The following is a 21,384-nucleotide window of genomic DNA, read 5'->3' as shown; positions in this document are numbered from 1 at the left end:
GATATAAATCTTTAAATTTTCAAGAAAATATTTTGAAATCCGACGTCGTTAGTCAGACCTTAACCATATTAACACCAAAAGACTCAACAGTTTCTTCTTTGTCACAAGCAATATGGTTTAAAACTAAATCAAAATATTTTCTTTGATTGAATATTGAAGTGAAATACATATTGTAATTATGCTAACTTAAACTAATTAATAATCAAATATTCTCAAAAATATTGTATCGTTACTATGCTAACTTATATATTCTCAAAAATATATATTTCATTTATTTATTTTTTGTCTTCAACATTTCAAAGAATTCATAACAGCAACAGGTGTTCAATGTTTAAAAAATGTTTGGTAGCAATTCACAGGACTGAGATTTAAGAAATCTTTATCAATTTTGTAAATTAAGAGTTTGTTTATATGAAGTAAGCAACAGGTATTGTTTCACCCAAAACTTGTTGCTATTCTTAAAACTGAATAAGAAGACAAGCCATAGTTTAGATAACCTGGATAATCCAGTTGTTATTCTGCTCTCTCTCTGGCGGACACTGACATTAAGATGGCGCTGTAGTTATACAAGTTATATATATCAGACAGAAAGTGAATTGGTTGGAAAACCAACTGAATACAGCAAATAATATTTTCTCATCAACAAGCATTCTGAGAGTATTGCACGGCAATACATAGCCCCCTACCGGTTAAAAATTCATTGGACTGAAACAAAATGCTAACTTGATCCATAACTCATCATGGTGTAAACTATATAACAAATATCAAGTCAATATCTTCAAGCATGACGAAAATAAATGGGGAATCCGAATGTGTCCATGGAACACAGATGATACCCTAGCTTGCATATCATATAAAGTTATAAAGGGACATAACTGAAGAACGGCAAAAGTGACACTACCCAAATTTGTACTTGATCTGAGTTTTGTGGTAATAAGTATTGTGTATAAGTTTCATAACATATGGTTGAGGCAAACTAAGTTAGAGAACGGACACGAAAAATTCAGCAATTTTTCAATTTGTAAAGGGGCATAACTCTAGTAAAAGTGACATCACCAAAATTCAAACTTGATCTTTGTTTTGTGGTAATAAGCATTTTGTATAAATTTCATAACATTTGGTTGAGGCAAACTAAAGTCAGAGAACAGAAACCAACTTTGGGACATACCTATGGTTGGACAGACAAGGGTAAAACTTAATGCCCCCTCCGCTACAGCGGGGCATAAAAAGTGAGGAAAACTGATTATTTATGTGAATTTTCTTAGTCCATTGACCATAACTCTGCATAAAATCATCAGACCATAACAAAATTCGAACTTGATCTGTAACTTGTCATGATAAAACTATATACCAATTATCATATCAATATATTCAAGCATGACGAAACAAAGTGTGGAAAACTGATTATTTGAGTGAATTTTCTAAGTCCAAGAACCATAACTCTGCACAAAATCATCAGAACCAGAAAACAAAATTCGAACTTGATCTGTAACTTGTCATGATAAAACAATACACCAAATATCAAATCAATATCTTCAAGCACGAAGAAAAAAGTGTGGAAAACTGATTTCCAGGACTGATGGATGAACAGAGACATACAGACAGACAGACAGACAGAGTGCAAACCTAAAGTCCCTTTCGACGGTAGGGAACTAATAATTGATCTTACCAAGACAAAATATTTATCAAAACTATTCAATTTTTTTTTTAATAAGATTCATAACATCGATGAATTATAACAGGTTCGGCAAATCTACAATTCTAGCTTTTTACATGCAGCTCAACAAATTTATCTTCCTGACCTTTGATATTTATCAAAAGAAATCTAAAGTTTTTGCAGTAATATGAGCAGACTAAAACTCTTTAAGAGTAATAAAGAAACATGTGCTGTTACACCACTGTCCCAGGTGAGGGGAAGGTTGAGTGTCTGCAAACATGTTTAACCCAGCCACATTTTGTATGTGCCTGTCCCAAGTAGTGATCCTGTTATTCAGGGGTTGTCTTCGGTTGCTGTACATACATATTTTTCATCATGATTATTGGTAGTTAAAAACATTAAAATGACTGTTGTTAAAAGTTGAAATGACTGTGCAGGTGACTGCTGAAAAGAGTGAAGTTATATAGAGAAAAGGTTTGGGAGGGTCTGAAAGTGCCTGTTATAGGCAGGTGACTGCTGGAAAAAGGTGACCATTAGGGCAGGTTTAATTGTATTTGTTTTTCATTTATTGTTTTGAACAGTTTGTTCTAGTGTTGTGATGTTGCACCACTGTCCCAGATTAGGGGAGGCTTGGGTGGCCAAAACATGTTTAATCCAACCACATTCTGTATGTGCCTGTCCCAAGTCAGGAACCACTTGTTGTTGTTTGATGCTGTATATCAAATTTGTTTTTGTATAAATATTGTTTTGTACATACCAATAAATCCGGCCATAAGTTTTCTTGTTGGAAATGTTTTACATTTTTCATGTCAAGTCCTTTTATAGCTTGCTATGCAGTATGGGTTTTTCTTACATTTAAAGACCATATACTGTGGATTAATTTATTTTCGTGGGTATCAATTTTCGTGGATTGCTGAAAACTTGCATTTTCGTGGATATTTGATTTCATGGTTCTGCCAATCTCTGTATACAAAGCCGATTGAAAATATGATATTCGTTGAACATTTGAATTCGTGGTTCACCTGTACCAACGAAACCCACGAAAACTGGTATCCAACGAATAGTAATGAATCCACAGTACCATTGGCCTATAGTTGCTCAGTTCATCATCATTTGGTTTCTTATGGAAAGTTGTCTCATTGGCAATCATACCACATCTTCTTATTTTCATATACCAGGGCACTTAAACATTTCTGTGTAAAATTTTAAAACTTTTAGCCTGATTTTTGAGGATTATTTTTTAATGGTAAAAGTAAAAGAGTATTACTAATGAGATTTTATATTCTGCTATGGAAGGTTTCGATATGACAAAATTTGAGTTTGAGTTATTTCCCTTGGCCGACATTTTGGTGGGGTAAATTGTTGATTTCCCTATAAGACTAACAACATGAACAAAATTGAAAGATGCGGTTCAAACAAGTCTGATAAAATATCATTAATAGATCGTAGAGATGAATCAAACAAGGCTAAAAGAAATTGAAATTGTTCAGAAACTACTTTTTTTCTAAAACTAGTGGTCAGTATTACAGGTTGAATTTTGCTGATTTATGAAGGATTTCGTGCACATAGATCTCCAACATGCAGTCTTCAAATTTAGCTCAGGACCACACAGCCCCTGGCCTGTGAAAATCTGTTCGGTCCTGTTGATTTTTGTGAATTTTGTAATACAATCTTAAGAAAAATTTGAAGAATCATGAATTCGGTCTTGTAAATGCCAAACCTCAATTTCTATGACTGAACATGGCGACAAAAAGGAAGCAATTTTTGTTCAAATTGTGTGAATCGAAACCTATCTATATGTCTGCAAATTTAAAAATTGCACAAAGAAATTTCATTGAAAAATTGCCAAGGGAGATAATTGTATAGCCCTATTGAGCTTTAAATACTGGCCAATTGACTTTTATAAGATATAATTGTAGATTTGACGAATCTGAGAAATGTCTATAAAGAAGTTTTTAACCACAATTTTTCCTTATTTGAGTGAAGAGACACAGAGTGAAGATTTTTACCGAAAAAGTTTGTCCTCTGATGGTGGGATAAAAGCTGTATTTGTATGAACCTGTTCTAGTGTATATCCTGACACACAAAATGTTGGTAATCAGTCATGAGAAATAAATATTAGTTATTAAATAACAAGAGAGAAGATTGATCAAATGACTTGAAATGTTAAAAGTGAAAGTAGGTGCATGTGTTTAATGCAAGGACGTGTAACTACTATACAAATCCTTGGTTCAAGGGTGATCAGTAGAATGTTTGATCAAAGTCTACTTTGCATTTAGCTGGAAATGAATATAGTATGAGAGCTGGGCTGAAACATTTTGTTTTGGAAACTGCAGCTCAACACGACAACAGTTCAAGTTTTTAAGGCACCCTCCCCCTTTTTTATATTTCCTCCCATTTTTGGCCCGTTAATGCAATTACAAACTAAATTACTCTTTATATAAACTGTCAACTTAAACTTCAGTCAGTACTTTTCATAATTTAGCCACTTCAACACACTACTTCTTCAGTCCAAGGAAGATGAAGATAAAAGATCTAACCCATGTGACTAAACCAACTTCCGTCAACACAAAAATAGCTTGTGCTCAATCTCAAAATATCAAATCACGAGAAAGTAATTCAAATTTCTTTTAAATTTTCAAAAAGATTTATTGTTATATACTTGAAAGCATTAGAAATAATTTACAACGTCTTTTTTTCATAAAAATTGATTTAAAATTACATTTTCATCGAATTTTTATTTCATGAATAAATTATGCTAATGAGGAAACTCTTCAACAATGTGACGTCACTAATTAGGTCCTAAATATAAAGTATTGTTGCTGTTGTGCATGCCAAGAAATATCGATAATGAAAAGATAAAAAATTAGCGAAATGGACACACATAATATACAGGTAAATATGAAATTTTATTATTTAGATATTATTCAGTATTATTGTTAATATTTCGTAAAATTTAAAGGTGAGTTTATTTTATGAGAATTGATATTTATTGAAGTGACCTAGATTAGAAGGTGGCAGTATTTTATCACCGATTTAGTGGAGTTATTTTACATAGAGTAAATAAGTTGCAAATTTTTTAATGCCAAAAATGTCTTTATTTCAGTTTGTAGGTGCACCATGTGGAAGACATGCACAAAATACTTTTTACAAAGCATTGAAATATTTAGAAGATGGGAAATATAAAATTTTGACACTTGGAGAATTTTTTTATATGAAGATAAGTAAATTGAGCCCAGTATGTGTTGGTGAACTCCAGATGATTTATTCTATAAAACAACAAGAAGATGTCCATGTGATGACCAGTGTCCGAACTTATTTTCTACCAGAACATACACCAGAAGGCAGACAGGAGACACACGGAGAGGTATAGAATTATTTTATTTTATTTTTTAGATGATGATTTTAAACAGGAAATTAAAGCTATTTTACACTTGAGTGACTATTGACAAATATTCATTGCTCAAATACTCAGGCTCCTTTGGGTTATTTTATTTAAATATTTAATTACCATTCAAGTAATTTAATTTATTACCAGAGTTGACACATCAACTTTAGTATGTTCAAATAATAGTTCAAAAATAGTTTTATAATCTTTTCCGTGAGTTCAACTTTTTAAAGCTTAGATATTTAAACAAAAAATGTTTCATAAGATTATGCTAATCAAGGTAAAAGTTTTATCACTATTAGAAGAGTACCTATTATCTAGTGTTAAGCTCACAGTTTTCTCCATATCAATAAATCAGGCAGTTATAAAATATGTTAAGGTTTATTTGTTAAAGAATTTAACAACTTAATAGAATACACAATTTTATTTTCTTCATTTACACATTGATTTAGGATACAATTCATCATCATTGTGCAAGAGTTTAATTTTATTGATTTTCTATATTTTCTTGCAAAAACATTACATTATATCATTTGTCTCATTGAGAAATTTATGTTTTTTATTATTTTACTTAAATGTCAATTATTCTGGGTCAAGAGAGATGATTTTACATTAACTGGGAATTTGTTGACTTAAGAACAGACCCTGGTAAATTATAAGGGCTACCCTAGGGGTAATAACAGGATGTGTAATATATCACACAGTATTATGTTTCTTAGTCAAAAATATTTATTACTCATTTGTTTACCTGCAGGCTTTATTTTAAAACTTATGAATTTGTTCATTTGTACATCGTTCAGTTATGTAATATATCATAAAAAATGAATCAAAAATGTTTTCATTATATTAAAGATTAACTGCTTTGTTTTTAATCGAACATCTGTTTTCCCACTGGATACCTCATCTATCTAAACAACAGATAAATCTATTTACTGTAGATTATAACACAGCCCAATATAACATCAAATTACTGTGGAACAAAATTTCTAATCAACCATAAATACTTTTTTGCTTTTTGTTGCTTTTAAAAAATAAAGTCTTTTTTTTCATTTATAATTTTTGAGAATAGAGAAATTTATTTGAGCAGCTGAGGCATGACAGGAAAATGAAATGCTATATGAGATAATTATAAATTTTCTGTGGTATATATACACCACTAGTGTGAAGATAATTTATGTAGCCATATTGAATTTTTACATCTTGTTCATTGATTATTTCCTCTGTGGAGATTAACTTGGTCACATGTGTGTATTTTATAACAGTTTAAACATAATTGCTTAAATTATTGGGAAAATTTTTAATTAAGAATTGTTTATCGAAAAATTAAAATTGCTTCTCATAATTTACCCCAGTTTAAATACTCTAACAAAGGTATGCTTTATCAGAAAATGAAGTTCGGATTTAAAAAAAATTTAAAGATTTAAGTAAAAACAATTATTGTAATTCGTGTTATGAATATCCGATGGAGGTTTAATCAGCATAAAGGGTTGACACAAGCAACATATTCATTCAAATCAAGAATCGGGTTTTCAAAAGGAATGTTCAAGAGAATAATAAAACACACTTAAAAATAGATTGAAAGCAACAACAGGTAAACTTTATCTGAATTCTCATTTGGACAATAAACCCGATAAAATAAATACAAATGAAAAATATCTCATTGATCTTAGCTTTAAACTTAATTATATCATTATTGTTCATAATGTCCAATTTATATTTTATTTCAGTAATATAATGGATTTTTATTTTTTATCTGTTTTGATTTAGAATTCAATAATTAACATAAGGAAAACAGATGAACTTTCATGTGTCTTTGGAGGATGTATTGATTTTTCTATGAATTTATATACCTAACTTTGAGAAACAAGCTTATAAAGTTATATATTTGTATTGTTCAACATGTAGTTTGATATAACTTATTGATATTGACTAAAACATTTGCCTATAAAGACAAGGCATTTGGAAAATGTAGCCTGAAGAAAAAGACTAACATTCAAAAGTATTTATACAGAGTCATAAGAAAAATCAATGTTTAAAAAACCGAACATGTAAATTGATACAAATATGATCTATAAGAAAAGTAGCATAAAGAAATCAACTGATTAAACTGAGTTCCATAGAAACATTTTTTACATTGATAAATATTAAAATAAAAGCTATATACATTTTACAGTTGGACTTTGAATCAGTAATTTCTACAGTAGTTGAGTTGTCGTGCACATTATAAGTTTTTTCCCCAATTATTGACTTCATTGTTTATTGTATTTAAGGGGGGGGGGGGGCTAGAATGAAAAATTGTGTCCTGCATTTATTTTTAGTTGTAATCTCTGTCCTGCCTTTTTATTTTTCACTCTATTCGGTCCTGTCTTTTTTTTTTATTAGTTTATCCTGACTTTTTTTACATAAATTGTCATCCTGCTTTTTATTTTTTGCCAAGTTGCTCATCCTGCCTTTTTTTTTTACTCAAAACTCCTGTCCTGCCTTTTTTTTCAAATTTCATCCTAGGAGTGCTTGTCTTTAATGACAATATTTGTCTTTTTTATGCCCCTGCCATTGCGAAGGGGGCATTAAGTTTTACCCTTGTCCTTCTGTACGTCCGTACGCCCGTCTGTATGTCCGTCTGTACGTACGTCCAAAAATTGGTTTCCATTCTCTAACTTTAGTTTGCCTCAACCATGTTATGAAACTTATATATAATGCTTATTACCACATAATACAGATCAAGTTCGACATTAGGTAGCGTCACTTTTACGGTTCTTAAGTTATGCCCCTTTATAAACATAAAAATGGCTAAATTTTTCGTTTCCATTCTGTAACTTTAGTTTGCCTCAACCAAATGTTATGAAACTTAAACACAATGCTTATTACCACAAAACACAGATCAAGTTTGAATTTTGGTGGCGTCACTTTAACTGTTCTAGAGTTATGCCCCTTTATAAATGGAAAAATTGCAAAAATTTTATTTTCTTTTAGATATCAAGTAATTTTTAAAATTGAAGTTATCTTCCTTTGTCAATGATTATAGTTGAATCAACTACAATCAATGCTTTATACAATTCAATGTTTAATTTTGACTTCCACTGATAAAACACAGATCAAGTTGAATTTGGGTAGTGTTACTTTAACCATTATTGAGTTATGCCCCTTTATAAATCGAAAGATTGCAAATTTTTTAGTTTCCATTCTGTAACTTAAGTTTGCCCCAACCAAACATTATGAAACCTATACACAATATTCATTACCACAAAACTAAGATCAAGTACAAATTTTTTGTTTCAGTTTTCTAACTTTAGTTTGCCTCAACCAAATGTTATGAGACTTACACAATTGCTGAATTTTTCGTTTCTGTTCTCTAACTTTAGTTTGTCTCAACCAAATGTTATGAGACTTACACACAATACTTATTACCACAAAACTCAGATCAAGTACAAATTTGGGTAGCGTCACTTTTACCGTTCTTCAGTTATGTCCCTTTATAACTATATGATAGGCATCATCTGTGTCCACCACATGTGGACACTATCTACATTTATTTGTTTCTGTTCTCTAACTTAAGTTAGCCTCAACCAAATGTTATGAGACTTATACACAATACTTATTACCACAAAACTCAGATCAAGTACAAATTTGGGTAGCGTCACTTTTACCGTTCTTCAGTTATGTCCCTTTATGACCTTATATGATATGCAAGCGGGGCATCATCTGTGTCCCATGGACACATTCCCCATTTATTTTTTTGCGTTTTTTTATACGCCTGTTTATGGGACGTATTATGGTATACCGTTGTCCGTCTGTCCATCTGTCCGTCCGTCGTCAACATGTCGGACATTAACTCAAAAATGCTTTAACCAATTTGCATAAAACTTTGGTCAATTGTTTATTCCTATTGACGTGAGCTTCCTTTCGTTTTTTAAAAATTTTAGATTTTACGCTTCCTAGTTATGGGGTTTTATTCATTAAAAAAAGGGGGATTTTCCAGTTTTCGGACAATTACTCAAGAATGCTTTCACCAACTTGCAAGAAATTGTGGTGAATTGTTTATATCTATTGACATGAGCTCCCTTTCGATTTTTATATATTTTAGATTTTACGTTTCCGAGTTACAGGGTTTTTTTCATAAAAAAAGGGGGATTTTCCAGTTTCCTGACAATAAATCAAAAATGCTTTCAGCAGTTCTTATGAAACTTTGGTGAATTGTTTATATCTATTGATGTAAGTTCTGTTTAGAATTTTATAAATTTTACATTTTACATTTCTGAGTTATAGGGTTTTATTCATTAAAAAAGGGGGGGGATTTTCCAGTTTTCGGACAATAACTCAAAATTCTCATGAAACTTTGGTGAATTGTTTATATCTATTGATGTAAGCTCCCTTTACATTTTCATAAGTTTCTAATATGACATTGAGAATTAATTGAACTTTAATTGTTTATAGTCTGACAACAGATTTACTAAGTATTGCGCAACAGCACAGTGTATTGCACAACAGCAAGAAACCTTTAATTGAATATAAATTCAATTCATATAACCAATTTCAAGTACTTTGTCTACATTTATTCAGAAACCTATAATATGTCAAATATTTAATACAATCCAAATTCAGACCTGTATCAAGCTTGAATATTGTGTCCATTTTTGCCCCAACTGTTCAGGGTTGGACCTCTGCGGGCGTATCCAGCTGCGCTCAGCGAAGCAGTTTATGCCTCATATCTTGAAAACTACTTAAGATAGATAGACACTTTAAATAGCAAAGATGATCAGCAAGACAAGATCTACAAGAAACTCAAATTTTGCCATTAGTAGACACTTTATCAGAGTGATTGGCTTTAAATGACGATAATTTTTTTTTATCCTTTTTTTTGTGTTTTGGGCAAAGTCTAAAGAAGATAGATGGAAACTGTAATAAAAAAAAATGATTAGCAATACAAGATTAACAGAAAGGAGATTTTTGTTATTAATTTTATGCTAGTCCACAATGTTAGATACTGTCCATTGTTGAAGATGCATGTTGATCTAGGTGAGCGACACAGGCTCTTTAGAGCCGTTTTGGAGCCCTCACAGAAAATATTTTTCATTAAGTTTGGTTAGTGTTCTTCGGTCATAAGTTTTCACACCTTGTCTGAGATACAAGTCAGTTTTAGCTTTACTTATATTAGCAATTTAGATTTGTTGTTGTAAAATCAATACAAGTAATTAACAACAGAAGATTCTTCAAATACCATCATTACATAAAATGAGTGTCAAATTGAAAGAGTTTTTATCTAATAGACCATTTGTATACAAGTTATTTCCCTTTTTAAGGGAAATAAAGGTTTCCTCTTTTGATGATTTTATTTTTTGTCAGTCCTTTTTATTAAGAAGTGAACAATAATAACACTTTATTTCAAATTGGAAAAATTAAAGTTACATTAAGGTTGAATATTTGTTGTGCAGATTTCTGTCATTTAATGATTTATCATCTGTGTGTTACTAAATTTGGGGCATATGTTTATTTGTTTCTGTATATGACTGTTTAGACGGCTTTAATAAAAAAAATTGAGAAATAAATGTGTAGGTGACAAGCCAAATCAATCATATTGTTATTTTAGGTTATATATGCAGAATTAGATAGATGCACTATGAGTGTTAATGTATCTACTTGATATTATATAGGTTTAAAAAGTACGCATAGTGTCACAAAAAAGGATGTTTTTTGAATATTACATTTACATGATAACAAATTTGTCAAGAAAAATGTAACAAAGAAATATATTTTAATCTTGTGCCTCTTCTTAATAAATTACATGTATTATTTTTCACAGAAGTTAAACCATCATCTTAATCTACATGTATATATCATTTTACTTGATTGTGGATTGCAAAGAGATGAACCAATGTAAACTATATACATTTATATATTTTTTTATATCTTTTTTTGGTTTTAATTTCAAGAGATCAGTACAATATTTATATTTTCTTAAAGCGATCATTTAATTTCTTTCAATATTTATTAAATCACCAATATCTTTGTGAAAAAGGCCTATTTGTATCAACGTTGTATCCTTTTATCAAGTGTGTCTTAGTGTAAGGTTAAAGCTTGTTATTGTTGTTTTCAACGCTTCAGTGCTGATACATAGTGAATATTGTAAATTTCCTAAAGGTATTTCCTAATGTAATCATGTGTTGAAACATAATTTATACCATAATTGACATCCAGTCAATTTTAATTGTTTCTTTAGACCTACATTTAAAAATTTAAAGTTTAAAATTGAATTATTTTTTAAATAAAATAATGCATAGATTTAATTTTACTAGATATACATTTTTAAATTTAATTTTATTAATTACTGAACTGTATGTTGCTGATCTCAGATTTAGATTTTTGTCATATGAATGAGTTACTCCCCTTTTTAAAAGAAGCCTCAATATGAATAACTGCATTTGTATTTCCTTCCCTTTAATAAACTCTTAAAGATAAAAATTCTTTTAAATTTACCCTGCAGTTGAAAATCCAGAATTGTATTTGAATTGTACATAGATACTATTTCCTATTTCAAACAAATGAAAACTTGAAGAAATCAATTTGAAAACAACATGTTAAGTTTATGGAAAGTGTTAATCCGGAAAATTTTCTTCTTATAGGGTTTATAGTATTAAGGGTCAAACTCACATCAGAGCTCTAGTAATAGGCTCTTGTAATCTGATATTTTGCCATTAAAGCCCTTGTGAGTTCAGCAATGTTACATAGATAATTAATGTGAAAGGAGATGTCGGTGAAATTTAAACAGTAACCACAAAGCACAAGTGTTAAAACAACTAAAAAATATGACCTTTACCAAAGTATAAATGTAGATGGCATCATATTAAACGTTTCCAACATTAATTAGACAAATTGTGACAAAATTCACAACAAAGGTGACTAGTACTTGAAAACTTTATATTGAATAATATTACTGGTATGAGATTAAAATGAGATGCAGGGTATATGAAACAGCAACCCAGTGGCACTGGAAAAAATGTAAGACATCCTATAGGTCAACATACAGTCTCGGACACAGGATGAGTTATAGTGAACCATAAAATCAAGTGAAAAATGGAAAGTGACTGGCAATTCTCTAAAGCCCTACTCACATCAACTTCTGTCCTACTGCCATCTCCTGTTGAAACTAATACAGTAGTTATTCCCCCTTTTATGACAATCCCCCAAGTCGTGATGGTATTAATCATATGCATCTTTCATCTAAAAGGTATAATTGAGGAATTACTTTAATTAACTAATTGAATTACATATGATTCTCCTGTTTTTACCAATAACTTAGCACCTTGGCCATTCACATTTCTACCAATTATTGATTCCATTATTTCCTTGTGTCTGGCAGTTGACTAATTCTTGCAAAGGCATTACTATTTCAATAAATTCAATCTGATTTTGTCTTGTAGCAGTCTGCTAAAAAAATCCTATTCAATAGGAATGATTTTATAGCTGTAAGAACAAAAATTTGTTTTGCATTAAATTTTTGATTTAATATAATTAACACAGTAATTCCAGTTTTACTTGACTTAGTTAATAAGTGTTCTATTGATTAAAATGTCGGATCATCCTATAAAATTATTCTGAGATTAGTCACATATGGATGTGTTTTATTACTAGGTGAAATCTTAAAAGATATAAAACTCTTATGTGCATTGGCACATCTAAATTATAACACAACAAATTAGAAGCTGTAAAAAATTGTTAGGAACTTTTCTCAAGGAAATGTCTGTCATTTAAACTGCACATTATAAAAAAACAATGTTACAATTATAGATAAGTAGTTGTAGCCTGTATTGAATTAAAAAACAAATTTTAATTTAATTTCCTGTGATCCAGAAAGCAGATTTATTTCCTTCATTTGAAAAAAATACACTTGAATTTGAATTTTGAATGGACCAAAAAGGAATCTCTGAAGAGAAGAACATAAAAAATGGTGAGATAAACAAAGAGTCATCTCCCTCATGTACATCTTTTGTATTACTGCGAATTCATTTATATTAGTTGGTACTAATTTTGTGGATTAAGGAATTTTTTTATGTTTGTTTATATTTGATTTCATGGTTTGAACCAATTCTGTATACAAATCAAAATGAATTTAAAGTTGCTCACTGAAATTCAAGGATGATCTATATCTGTGAAATCCAGGAAAATAAGTAACCAAGAAATCATAATGAAACCATTGTAAAAATAAGATGAATACTCATGTCTTACCCTCAGAGAATATTTTATAGCATTACAAATGTAAGTGGACAAAATTTTATTTTGGTATGCAAATTTAAAGTTAATATATATTGAATCAAATCCAACTTTTTGCTTGTGGTTATTATATTTTCTGGAATGGGACATATACAATTAAAAAAAAGTGAAGGTAGAAGATCTAGATGGATAATTTTTTTTGGTTATTTTTACCATTCAGTGAGTAAAGTGTTATAGCCTGCAAAATCCTAAATTATTTATAATGAATAAGTGAATTTACCAAAATTTATTTAGTTTTATGCAGCATATGTAAGTTACTCAAAATGCCCTCCCAACAATTTTTATTTTATTTTGCAGTCTACATAATGATTTTAATAGGACTTTAACGTGTAAAATAAAAGGTATAATAAAACTTGTAACTATTAACCTATCAAACAATTGATAAATGTAAATGTTTAAGATAACAAGGTGAGATTTTACCTGTCCCTTTACCTGAGACAGGTTTTATCTAATTCTACAATATTTCTATTGAAATTTACAATTTAAATAATCTACACTCTAAGATAAATATTCTGGAAAATGAATATATTTGTGAAATAATTTTCATATATATATAGTGATAGAGTTAATTAAATAAAACTTTTTAGATTTAGAATATTGTCAGTGAGGTAAATTTATTTACTTGATAATGTTAGACACTTTAAGTAAGTGCACCTTATGATAAGCATCAGTTTATGTACAAACTTTTGTGTGTCACAATTCCTTACTGTAAGGTCTCATTAATTTTATGTTTTTGAAAGTAATATGATGCCAACACATGTATATCTATATAGACAAGTTATTACATTTTACATAAGAAAAATACACTTGGAGAGTTTTACTGATAGTCTGTCCATTATAGACAGGAGAAAGAATAATGAACATATTGTAATAGATCTTTATCTTACTGATTTATCATATGTAATTATTTCAGTTATAATGACCACACTTTATTTCTGATAATTATTCTTCAAATTGAAGTCAAATTCATTGACCTTGATTTCAAGGTTTTCATATACAGTATATATTGGTATTGACAGAAGTTGAAAGTTTTACTTAAGTAGAGAGATAATAGATTCAGTTTTTAAAGGTCACACAGAGTTGTCCCATACCTATATTCCAACTTAAAATTGAATTTTAAACAATTTGTTAAATTGATGATATTAAACATCTTTATATAAGTAAATAATCACATTCAGTATAGTCTCTTCTAACCAAAGGTATTAAAATGTTCCCAGTAAAGCCATATTACACATACTGTTGTGAACATAACTAAAGTGTACTTTTCTCTGGGCTTTTTTTCTATGACCCATTGTTTATTTGTATAAACAAAATGTTGTCATTACATTCTTCATTGGTTAAAATTCACATATTGTCAAATTTATTAGCTGTTGTAACAGTGTGAAAAAACAGGGACCATGTAAAGAGATATTTTTTGGGATCTCCAGAGAAAGATGACGATGTCTGACCATTTATTATGTAAAAATCATAAAAAAATAAACAAAACTTCTATTTTGTATAGTATCATGAAGTTATTCTCCACTCAAACAAACTACTTATTCAATTTGAAAATACTTAAAACACTCAGAACCTAACAATTTTTGAACATTAGACATTCTGCTTTCCTTTATATTGAGCAGTACATTTGTACCTGTTTTATTTTTAAAAGTGCCTTTTCAAATTTCTTAGTTTTGATTAGACAGTATAAGACTCTTATAGATTAGACTCAGGATAATCCAGAGCTCAACATTCATCAAACTGACCGTTATTATTAACCCTGAATGTTGTACTGTTGGGTTGCTGTCTCGTTAATGTTAACCCAACATCACTATTTATTTACCGTATATATAGACATGCAGTGCAACAAACAGATTGTCATATAAACAGGAATTTATTTATCTGTCATATTAATTTTCTATGGTCGTTCAAATTTATTCACTTGAATATGTTCATTCAGTAATTATGATAACCAAAATGACTGATTCCCTGTATGTATGGTTAGCCTGACTGGTACTCTGATCTATTTAATTAATTATATCTATACACTGGCACACATACACATATGACATGTATTTATTATTCTTTCTGATGATATTCATTCAGCTGTTGTTAAAGAATTATTTTTCCTCCAGAGCAGATTATCCTATTATTAAATATTGAATTATCACAATATCCGATATTATAGTTTCTATGGCCACAAAATAGATTTTATTGAAATTTAATTAGTTAATTATGGTTTTACAAGATATCTTACTTTTGATAGTGAAAAAACAGAGTGGTCGATAGGTGAATACAAAAAAAAGGTTGAATGAATAATTGGCCCTTGTATACAAATTTATATTTATAAATGTGTCCTTTAAACTTTTCCTTTGTATCAGGTACAATTTTGATTATATATTTATGCTGACATAAGATATGTACAATTTCTTTAGTATGTAAAATAAGGATCCAATGATTGTAAAATGGTAATTTATTATTTTATTTTCATCAACTTAGAAGTTTTACATCTGGCTAAAGTTTCCTCAAGCAAAATCAATTAGATTACTATCTTCAGTGTTATAGTCTGTTTCTTTCATTATATTTCACAATTTATTCATTAAATTGAACTGGTTGCAATTTGGAGGAGAAATAGTTGTTTTCTTTTAATTTGCTTACCATATTCCTAAATAAACCATGTGAAATATATTGAATAGTAGAATTTGTTTTATTTTAAGGGGTCAGTAAAATAGATATAAAGGATTTTGTGTAGTTGTTGACCATGAAAAACAATACAATGTTACATAATTTGACAAGTATTATAATTGATAAGAAATCTCAGATTACTTAAAATGTGTATGCCATTATCTTTAATGTTTGGAGTTATTTCCCCATTGTTAGAGAAATGTCATTAATCAGAATGATATTTCTCAGGCCATCCCCATCGCCTTGTCCACAAAAAGAAAGCTGATCGACTGTCTCTATTTTTTGTAGACCAATTTTCAAAGTTTCCCCATCCAAAAGATCAACAGACATGTATATACTGTCAGTGATGTTAATTTTTTTGTATTACCCGATATTTGCTTTTTACAGGATGAGTTGTTTGCATTTTCTGAGAAGCTAATACTGAAGGCAGAGGATTTAGTTTGTTTATTAGAGGATGGAGTTCGGTGGACTTGGGGACGGCGGTTATTTCAGGAAGATGAACTGGAGGGAGATATTACAAACAGTGATGACCTGGATCAGAGAATGACCATTCGTAACTGTGGAATGAACTTTAGTGATGTTGACAAAGAAAAAGAAGCCATAGGTAAAAGAGTGGGAAAATATATGGGAGATAGTATGATTGCATGTCTAGTATATAGGAGATAGTATTACTGGCTCATACTTTTGAATGTCAAATATAATAGAGAAAGTACAAGTGACTGATATTTCTTCATGTTTCATTATTTGAAGATTTGGATAAGATACTTGCATAATGACATTAAATGGTATCCTAAAGTATATCATGAATTTAAATTAAGTATTCAGAGATGCTGGTCAACAACTGTGCAATGTGAACTCCCACACCTGAGAGTAAGGTTATGATTGAGAAAGTCAATGCAATGTCTCAAACAATGAACTCCCAAACCTGAGAGAGAGTATTGTCATGATTGAGAGAAAATTTATTTATTCTATATACTGTTTCATGTTAGGATAGTTTTGTCACAGTAACCAGTGCAGAATCCCTCTACAGTAAGCCCTTTTTCATTAAGGCTATCATAGCTTATCTAACGTAGTGTATGATCAATTCTATGTACAGACGACAGAGGACAAAAACACAATACATTAAAAACATAAGAACAGATGTAGCACAGGCAGACATCTTATGTAAGCTGCACCATTTATACATATACATGTATAGAGTTCATTCAAACTGAAATACACATTTTATCTCCCACTTTCTACACAAATTTTTATTTATCGTTTATCAACATTTATGGATTGCCACAAATTATCATAAAGATATGAACAAAAATAATGGAAAAAAGATTGTAAAAAAATAAAGAAAATCAATGAATATAATATCCTTAATTTCTTTATCCACATGAATTAAAAATACATATTTCTGATTTGTCATTCAGTGGATAACTATTTGTAAAATTATTTGCATATTTTAATTACAATACAAATGCAGTGACTGTGTACAGCTTGTCATTTTATAACTAAAGGGCATTAATACTAATGATTTTTGTCAAATTTGTTGTGAAAAATAATCAATTTAGAAAGTGTGGGGCTCCTAATTAGGGATTATTAAGAAGATAAAATTAAAAAAAAAAATGTTTCTAAAACATTTTCTTATAAAATAAACGATTCAAAAGTTCAATATGTGGTTGATTTAAAGAGCTGCATCAACATTTCAAGCAGATCAATAATTAGAGGTCAATAAAATTGTCATATTATAACAGAAACAGAATTAGCATATGCCCTTGGATTACATAAAGAAATATATATAAAATCTTGTAATACTGTGAAAGTTTATTTATGGTGATATGACTAAAACACTACAATATCACTTCTAAAACTACATTAAATAGCACTATAGTAAGGTTTTCAGAAGAAGGAAAAAGTTGTTGCCAAATATGTCTCAGTCTTTTCTTAAGGAACTTCATGACTGATGTATTGATATCAAAAGGCAAAACAGTTTTATTTCTTTATGCAGATATAGAATAAAGTCACAAAAAACATTAAACAAACAAATATTGGACAGTGAAGCACCCAATTATGAAACAGATACATAAATTTTCCATCCCTGGGATTTTTATCAAGTGAGAATATATGACACAACATTAGAATGTTGAACTTATTATTTCTACAAGCTATGTCCTTTGAGTATTTTCTCTAAATATGATTTCAGTGTAGAGAGGTCTCTTTAAAAAATTTGATATGTAAAATAAATATTTTGTTGTTTCTTTAGGTTACACAAGGAGTGAGTCGTCGACACAACTGACGATTTTAAGTTATCCACAATACTGCAGATACAGAGCTGTGTTGAGACGACTGGAGCATGTTAAAGACAAGTGGTTGAAAAGTGTCGTAATTTGTGCCATTGGTGGAATAATATCTAAGTCAAAGGACAATAGAATAATGTTCTGTAGAGAAACATTCTATGATGCTGATCTTGAAACTTTAGAAATTAATTGTGAACATCTAGGTATATCATATTATTTTAACATGCATTTATGTTCTCTTTGTGATATGCTTGCCATGAGTACTGGAATTCAAGGTTTCAAAAGATTTTGAATTGAGTTCTGCTTCTTATATGCTAAGAATGTAAGAATGCAACATTTAGAAAAAGACCGCAGACTGTTTGGCTCAGAGTCATACCCATCAATCAATCAATATTTTTAACCTAGACCTCTTATGCAAAACCCATTTTATGCCCAGCCTATGAAATTAGGGGGCATAATGTGTTTGGGTGTGTGTGTCTGTCTGTTTGTCTGCCCCATATCAGTTTAAAGTTTTGGTTTAAGGTAATTTATGAAATGCAGATTTTGTCATGACTCCTACTTTTGAATATTATTTCTTGACTCTAAAGTACGGAAAATGAATATGCAATAGACAACACATAATGTGTAAACAAACCTTCAATCATGTTCTATGTCAGATTACAGCCCCTTTGAAATATGGCAAATCATAAAATTCAGAATGAACTCTGAACTCCTTCAATATTTGTATATTTATAAAATTTACAGACACTAATGGTTTTGATTTCAATTTCAGCACCAAACTTGAAGGGAAGAAAAAGGAGGAAAAGATCATCTATCATGGGAGAAAATGGAGAATCTGACAGTAATGATGTTTCCTCAGAGTACTCCATTCCAACTGTTCCAAAGGAAAAGGTAAGTCCTTGCTAGTACTGATGTTTCTTCAGAGTTTCCAAAGGAAAAGGTAAGTCCTTACTAGTACTGATGTTTCCTCAGAGTACTCCATTCCAACTGTTCCAAAGGAAATGGTAAGTCCTTACTAGTACTGATGTTTCCTCAGAGTACTCCATTCCAACTGTTCCAAAGGAAAAGGTAAATCCTTACTAGTACTGATGTTTCTTCAGAGTTTCCAAAGGAAAAGGTAAGTCCTTACTAGTACTGATGTTTCCTCAGAGTACTCCATTCCAACTGTTCCAAAGGAAAAGGTAAGTCCTTACTAGTACTGATGTTTCCTCAGAGTACTCCATTCCAACTGTTCCAAAGGAAAAGGTAAATCCTTACTAGTACTGATGTTTCTTCAGAGCTTCCAAAGGAAAAGGTAAGTCCTTACTAGTACTGATGTTTCCTCAGAGTACTCCATTCCAACTGTTCCAAAGGAAAAGGTAAGTCCTTACTAGTACTGATGTTTCCTCAGAGTACTCCATTCCAACTGTTCCAAAGGAAAAGGTAAATCCTTACTAGTACTGATGTTTCTTCAGAGCTTCCAAAGGAAAAGGTAAGCCCCTACTAGTACTGATGTTTCCTTAGAGTACTCCATTCCAACTGTTCCAAAGGAAAAGGTAAGTCCTACTAGTACTGATGTTTCCTCAGAGTGCTCCATTCCAACTGTTCCAAAGGAAAAGGTAAGTCCTACTAGTACTGATGTTTCTTCAGAGTACTCCATTCCAACTGTTCCAAAGGAAAAGGTAAGTCCTCACTAGTACTGACCTTGTAAACCTACGGTAGTATGAATAGTATAAATAGAGAAAGAAGTACATAGTGGATAAAAAGGTTCTATTAAATGTTCCATTCCGATTTGTTCAAAGTAATTTTCAAAGATTTAGATTAATATTGAACTACTAATTCACCATGCAAATGGTGTCTTCAATATTTACCGGCTTGGCACAATACCATAATAATTCTTTATACGATGAAAGTTCATTTCAAATATGTGATAAATGCCATATCTAATTGTATTTGTGTAGTATAGCAGTATCAACATGATATTACCATTCGTACTAACTTGCATATGATTTTAAGTAAAACATCAATATGCAAACATGTTGAAATTTCACAAGTGTTTGAAAGGGAGATAACCCTGACAGAAACAAGGTACACTCTGGATGTGAATATGACTACAGATAAAAGAATGAAAAGATAGAATGTCTAATTTATGGAGGAGCATCATTTCCAACAAAATTTATTCTTAATCATGATTGAAATAAATCATTGTACAAACATGTGTATGTACATATAGTTAAAATTTAAATTAAAATAATAACAATTTAAACTAAAATAATAAGCCTGATGCACATATTTTAACTTGCTAATTTATTCTGTGCTTAAACTAAGGGTTCATTTGTAAATGATACTAATGAAAAAAAACAATATCGTCTATAGTGATAATATATTGTGATATGTTTTGATATTTTGTTCAATGTAAGCACTGTAACATAGCATTGGAACACAAAAGTAAAATTATTTATTTGATATAAAATGATATGGAGTGAATTTTATCGTAAACTTTAACCTCCCAAAAATGATTATTCTATTTTCTCTATGAATATACATTTCTGTTTTTGTCAATTTTTCTCAAGGAATGATATCATTGCTTTTTTACCCAATTTCACTATGGTCATTTGGCAGCAGAATAGGGAAGATAATCCCCCTCAATTTTCAGGTCAAAACCTTTAACAAACTAGAGAGTAAAGTTAAGCTTTCATATATTGAACATATAGCCCAGTATATGAATTTAAAATTAGTGGAAGACTCCTTTTTATTAAGCAAAACTGGTTTTTTGACCCACAACTTCTTGCCCCACTCCATCTTTTTTCAGCCACATATGTCTTCTTGTTTGAGTCAGTAAATAGAAACACTAGAACATTTTGAGTTTGACATTTTAAAATCAAATAATCTTCATATAATGATTCATAGCTGTTATACTGTAATTTTTCAGACTGGGAAAAGAGAATCAGCATTGAGAAATGGTTTTAGAATTGATAAAATGAGAGTCAGTAAAGATGAACAAGAATTCCTGTTTAGCCTTCACAAGTTTATGAAGAAGAGAAATAGTCCAATTGGTAGAATTCCATCTCTGGGGTTTAAACAGAGTAAGTATTGACAAGCTTATATAGAATTCATATATATTTCTTCAAAGAAAGCAATATAAG

The 21,384-nt window shown here is 30.2% G+C and overlaps 2 protein-coding genes across 5 annotated transcripts in view; one reads left to right on the top strand and one right to left on the bottom strand.

Moving 5' to 3' along the window:
• LOC127733955 (ectonucleoside triphosphate diphosphohydrolase 8-like) overlaps positions 1 to 4,226 on the bottom strand; it is a 38,009-nt gene extending 33,783 nt beyond the window's left edge. Inside the window, exon 1 of one of the 2 annotated variants that reach the window (XM_052243441.1) lies at positions 4,091 to 4,226. The gene's annotated coding sequence lies outside the window, so the exon portion shown is untranslated. The remainder of the gene's footprint in view (positions 1 to 4,090) is intronic. The other variant, XM_052243442.1, reaches the window with a different exon arrangement.
• Positions 4,227 to 4,464: 238 nt separating this feature from the next.
• Positions 4,465 to 21,384, top strand: part of LOC127733953 (AT-rich interactive domain-containing protein 5B-like) — a 30,880-nt gene continuing 13,960 nt past the window's right edge. For all 3 annotated transcript variants that reach the window (XM_052243439.1, XM_052243438.1, XM_052243437.1), the window contains exons 1-6: positions 4,465 to 4,552; positions 4,764 to 5,024; positions 16,362 to 16,578; positions 18,226 to 18,462; positions 19,032 to 19,150; positions 21,171 to 21,324. In XM_052243439.1, the coding sequence (XP_052099399.1) occupies positions 4,532 to 4,552; positions 4,764 to 5,024; positions 16,362 to 16,578; positions 18,226 to 18,462; positions 19,032 to 19,150; positions 21,171 to 21,324 (1,009 nt within the window). In that variant the 5' untranslated portion in view covers positions 4,465 to 4,531. The remainder of the gene's footprint in view (positions 4,553 to 4,763; positions 5,025 to 16,361; positions 16,579 to 18,225; positions 18,463 to 19,031; positions 19,151 to 21,170; positions 21,325 to 21,384) is intronic.

This window comes from Mytilus californianus, unplaced genomic scaffold (assembly GCF_021869535.1).
Source record: "Mytilus californianus isolate M0D057914Y unplaced genomic scaffold, xbMytCali1.0.p SCAF_3, whole genome shotgun sequence".
Classification (NCBI taxonomy): Eukaryota; Metazoa; Mollusca; class Bivalvia; order Mytilida; family Mytilidae; genus Mytilus; species Mytilus californianus.
The sequence above is the reverse complement of the archived record's forward strand: the minus strand, read 5'-3'. Positions and strand labels throughout refer to the sequence as shown.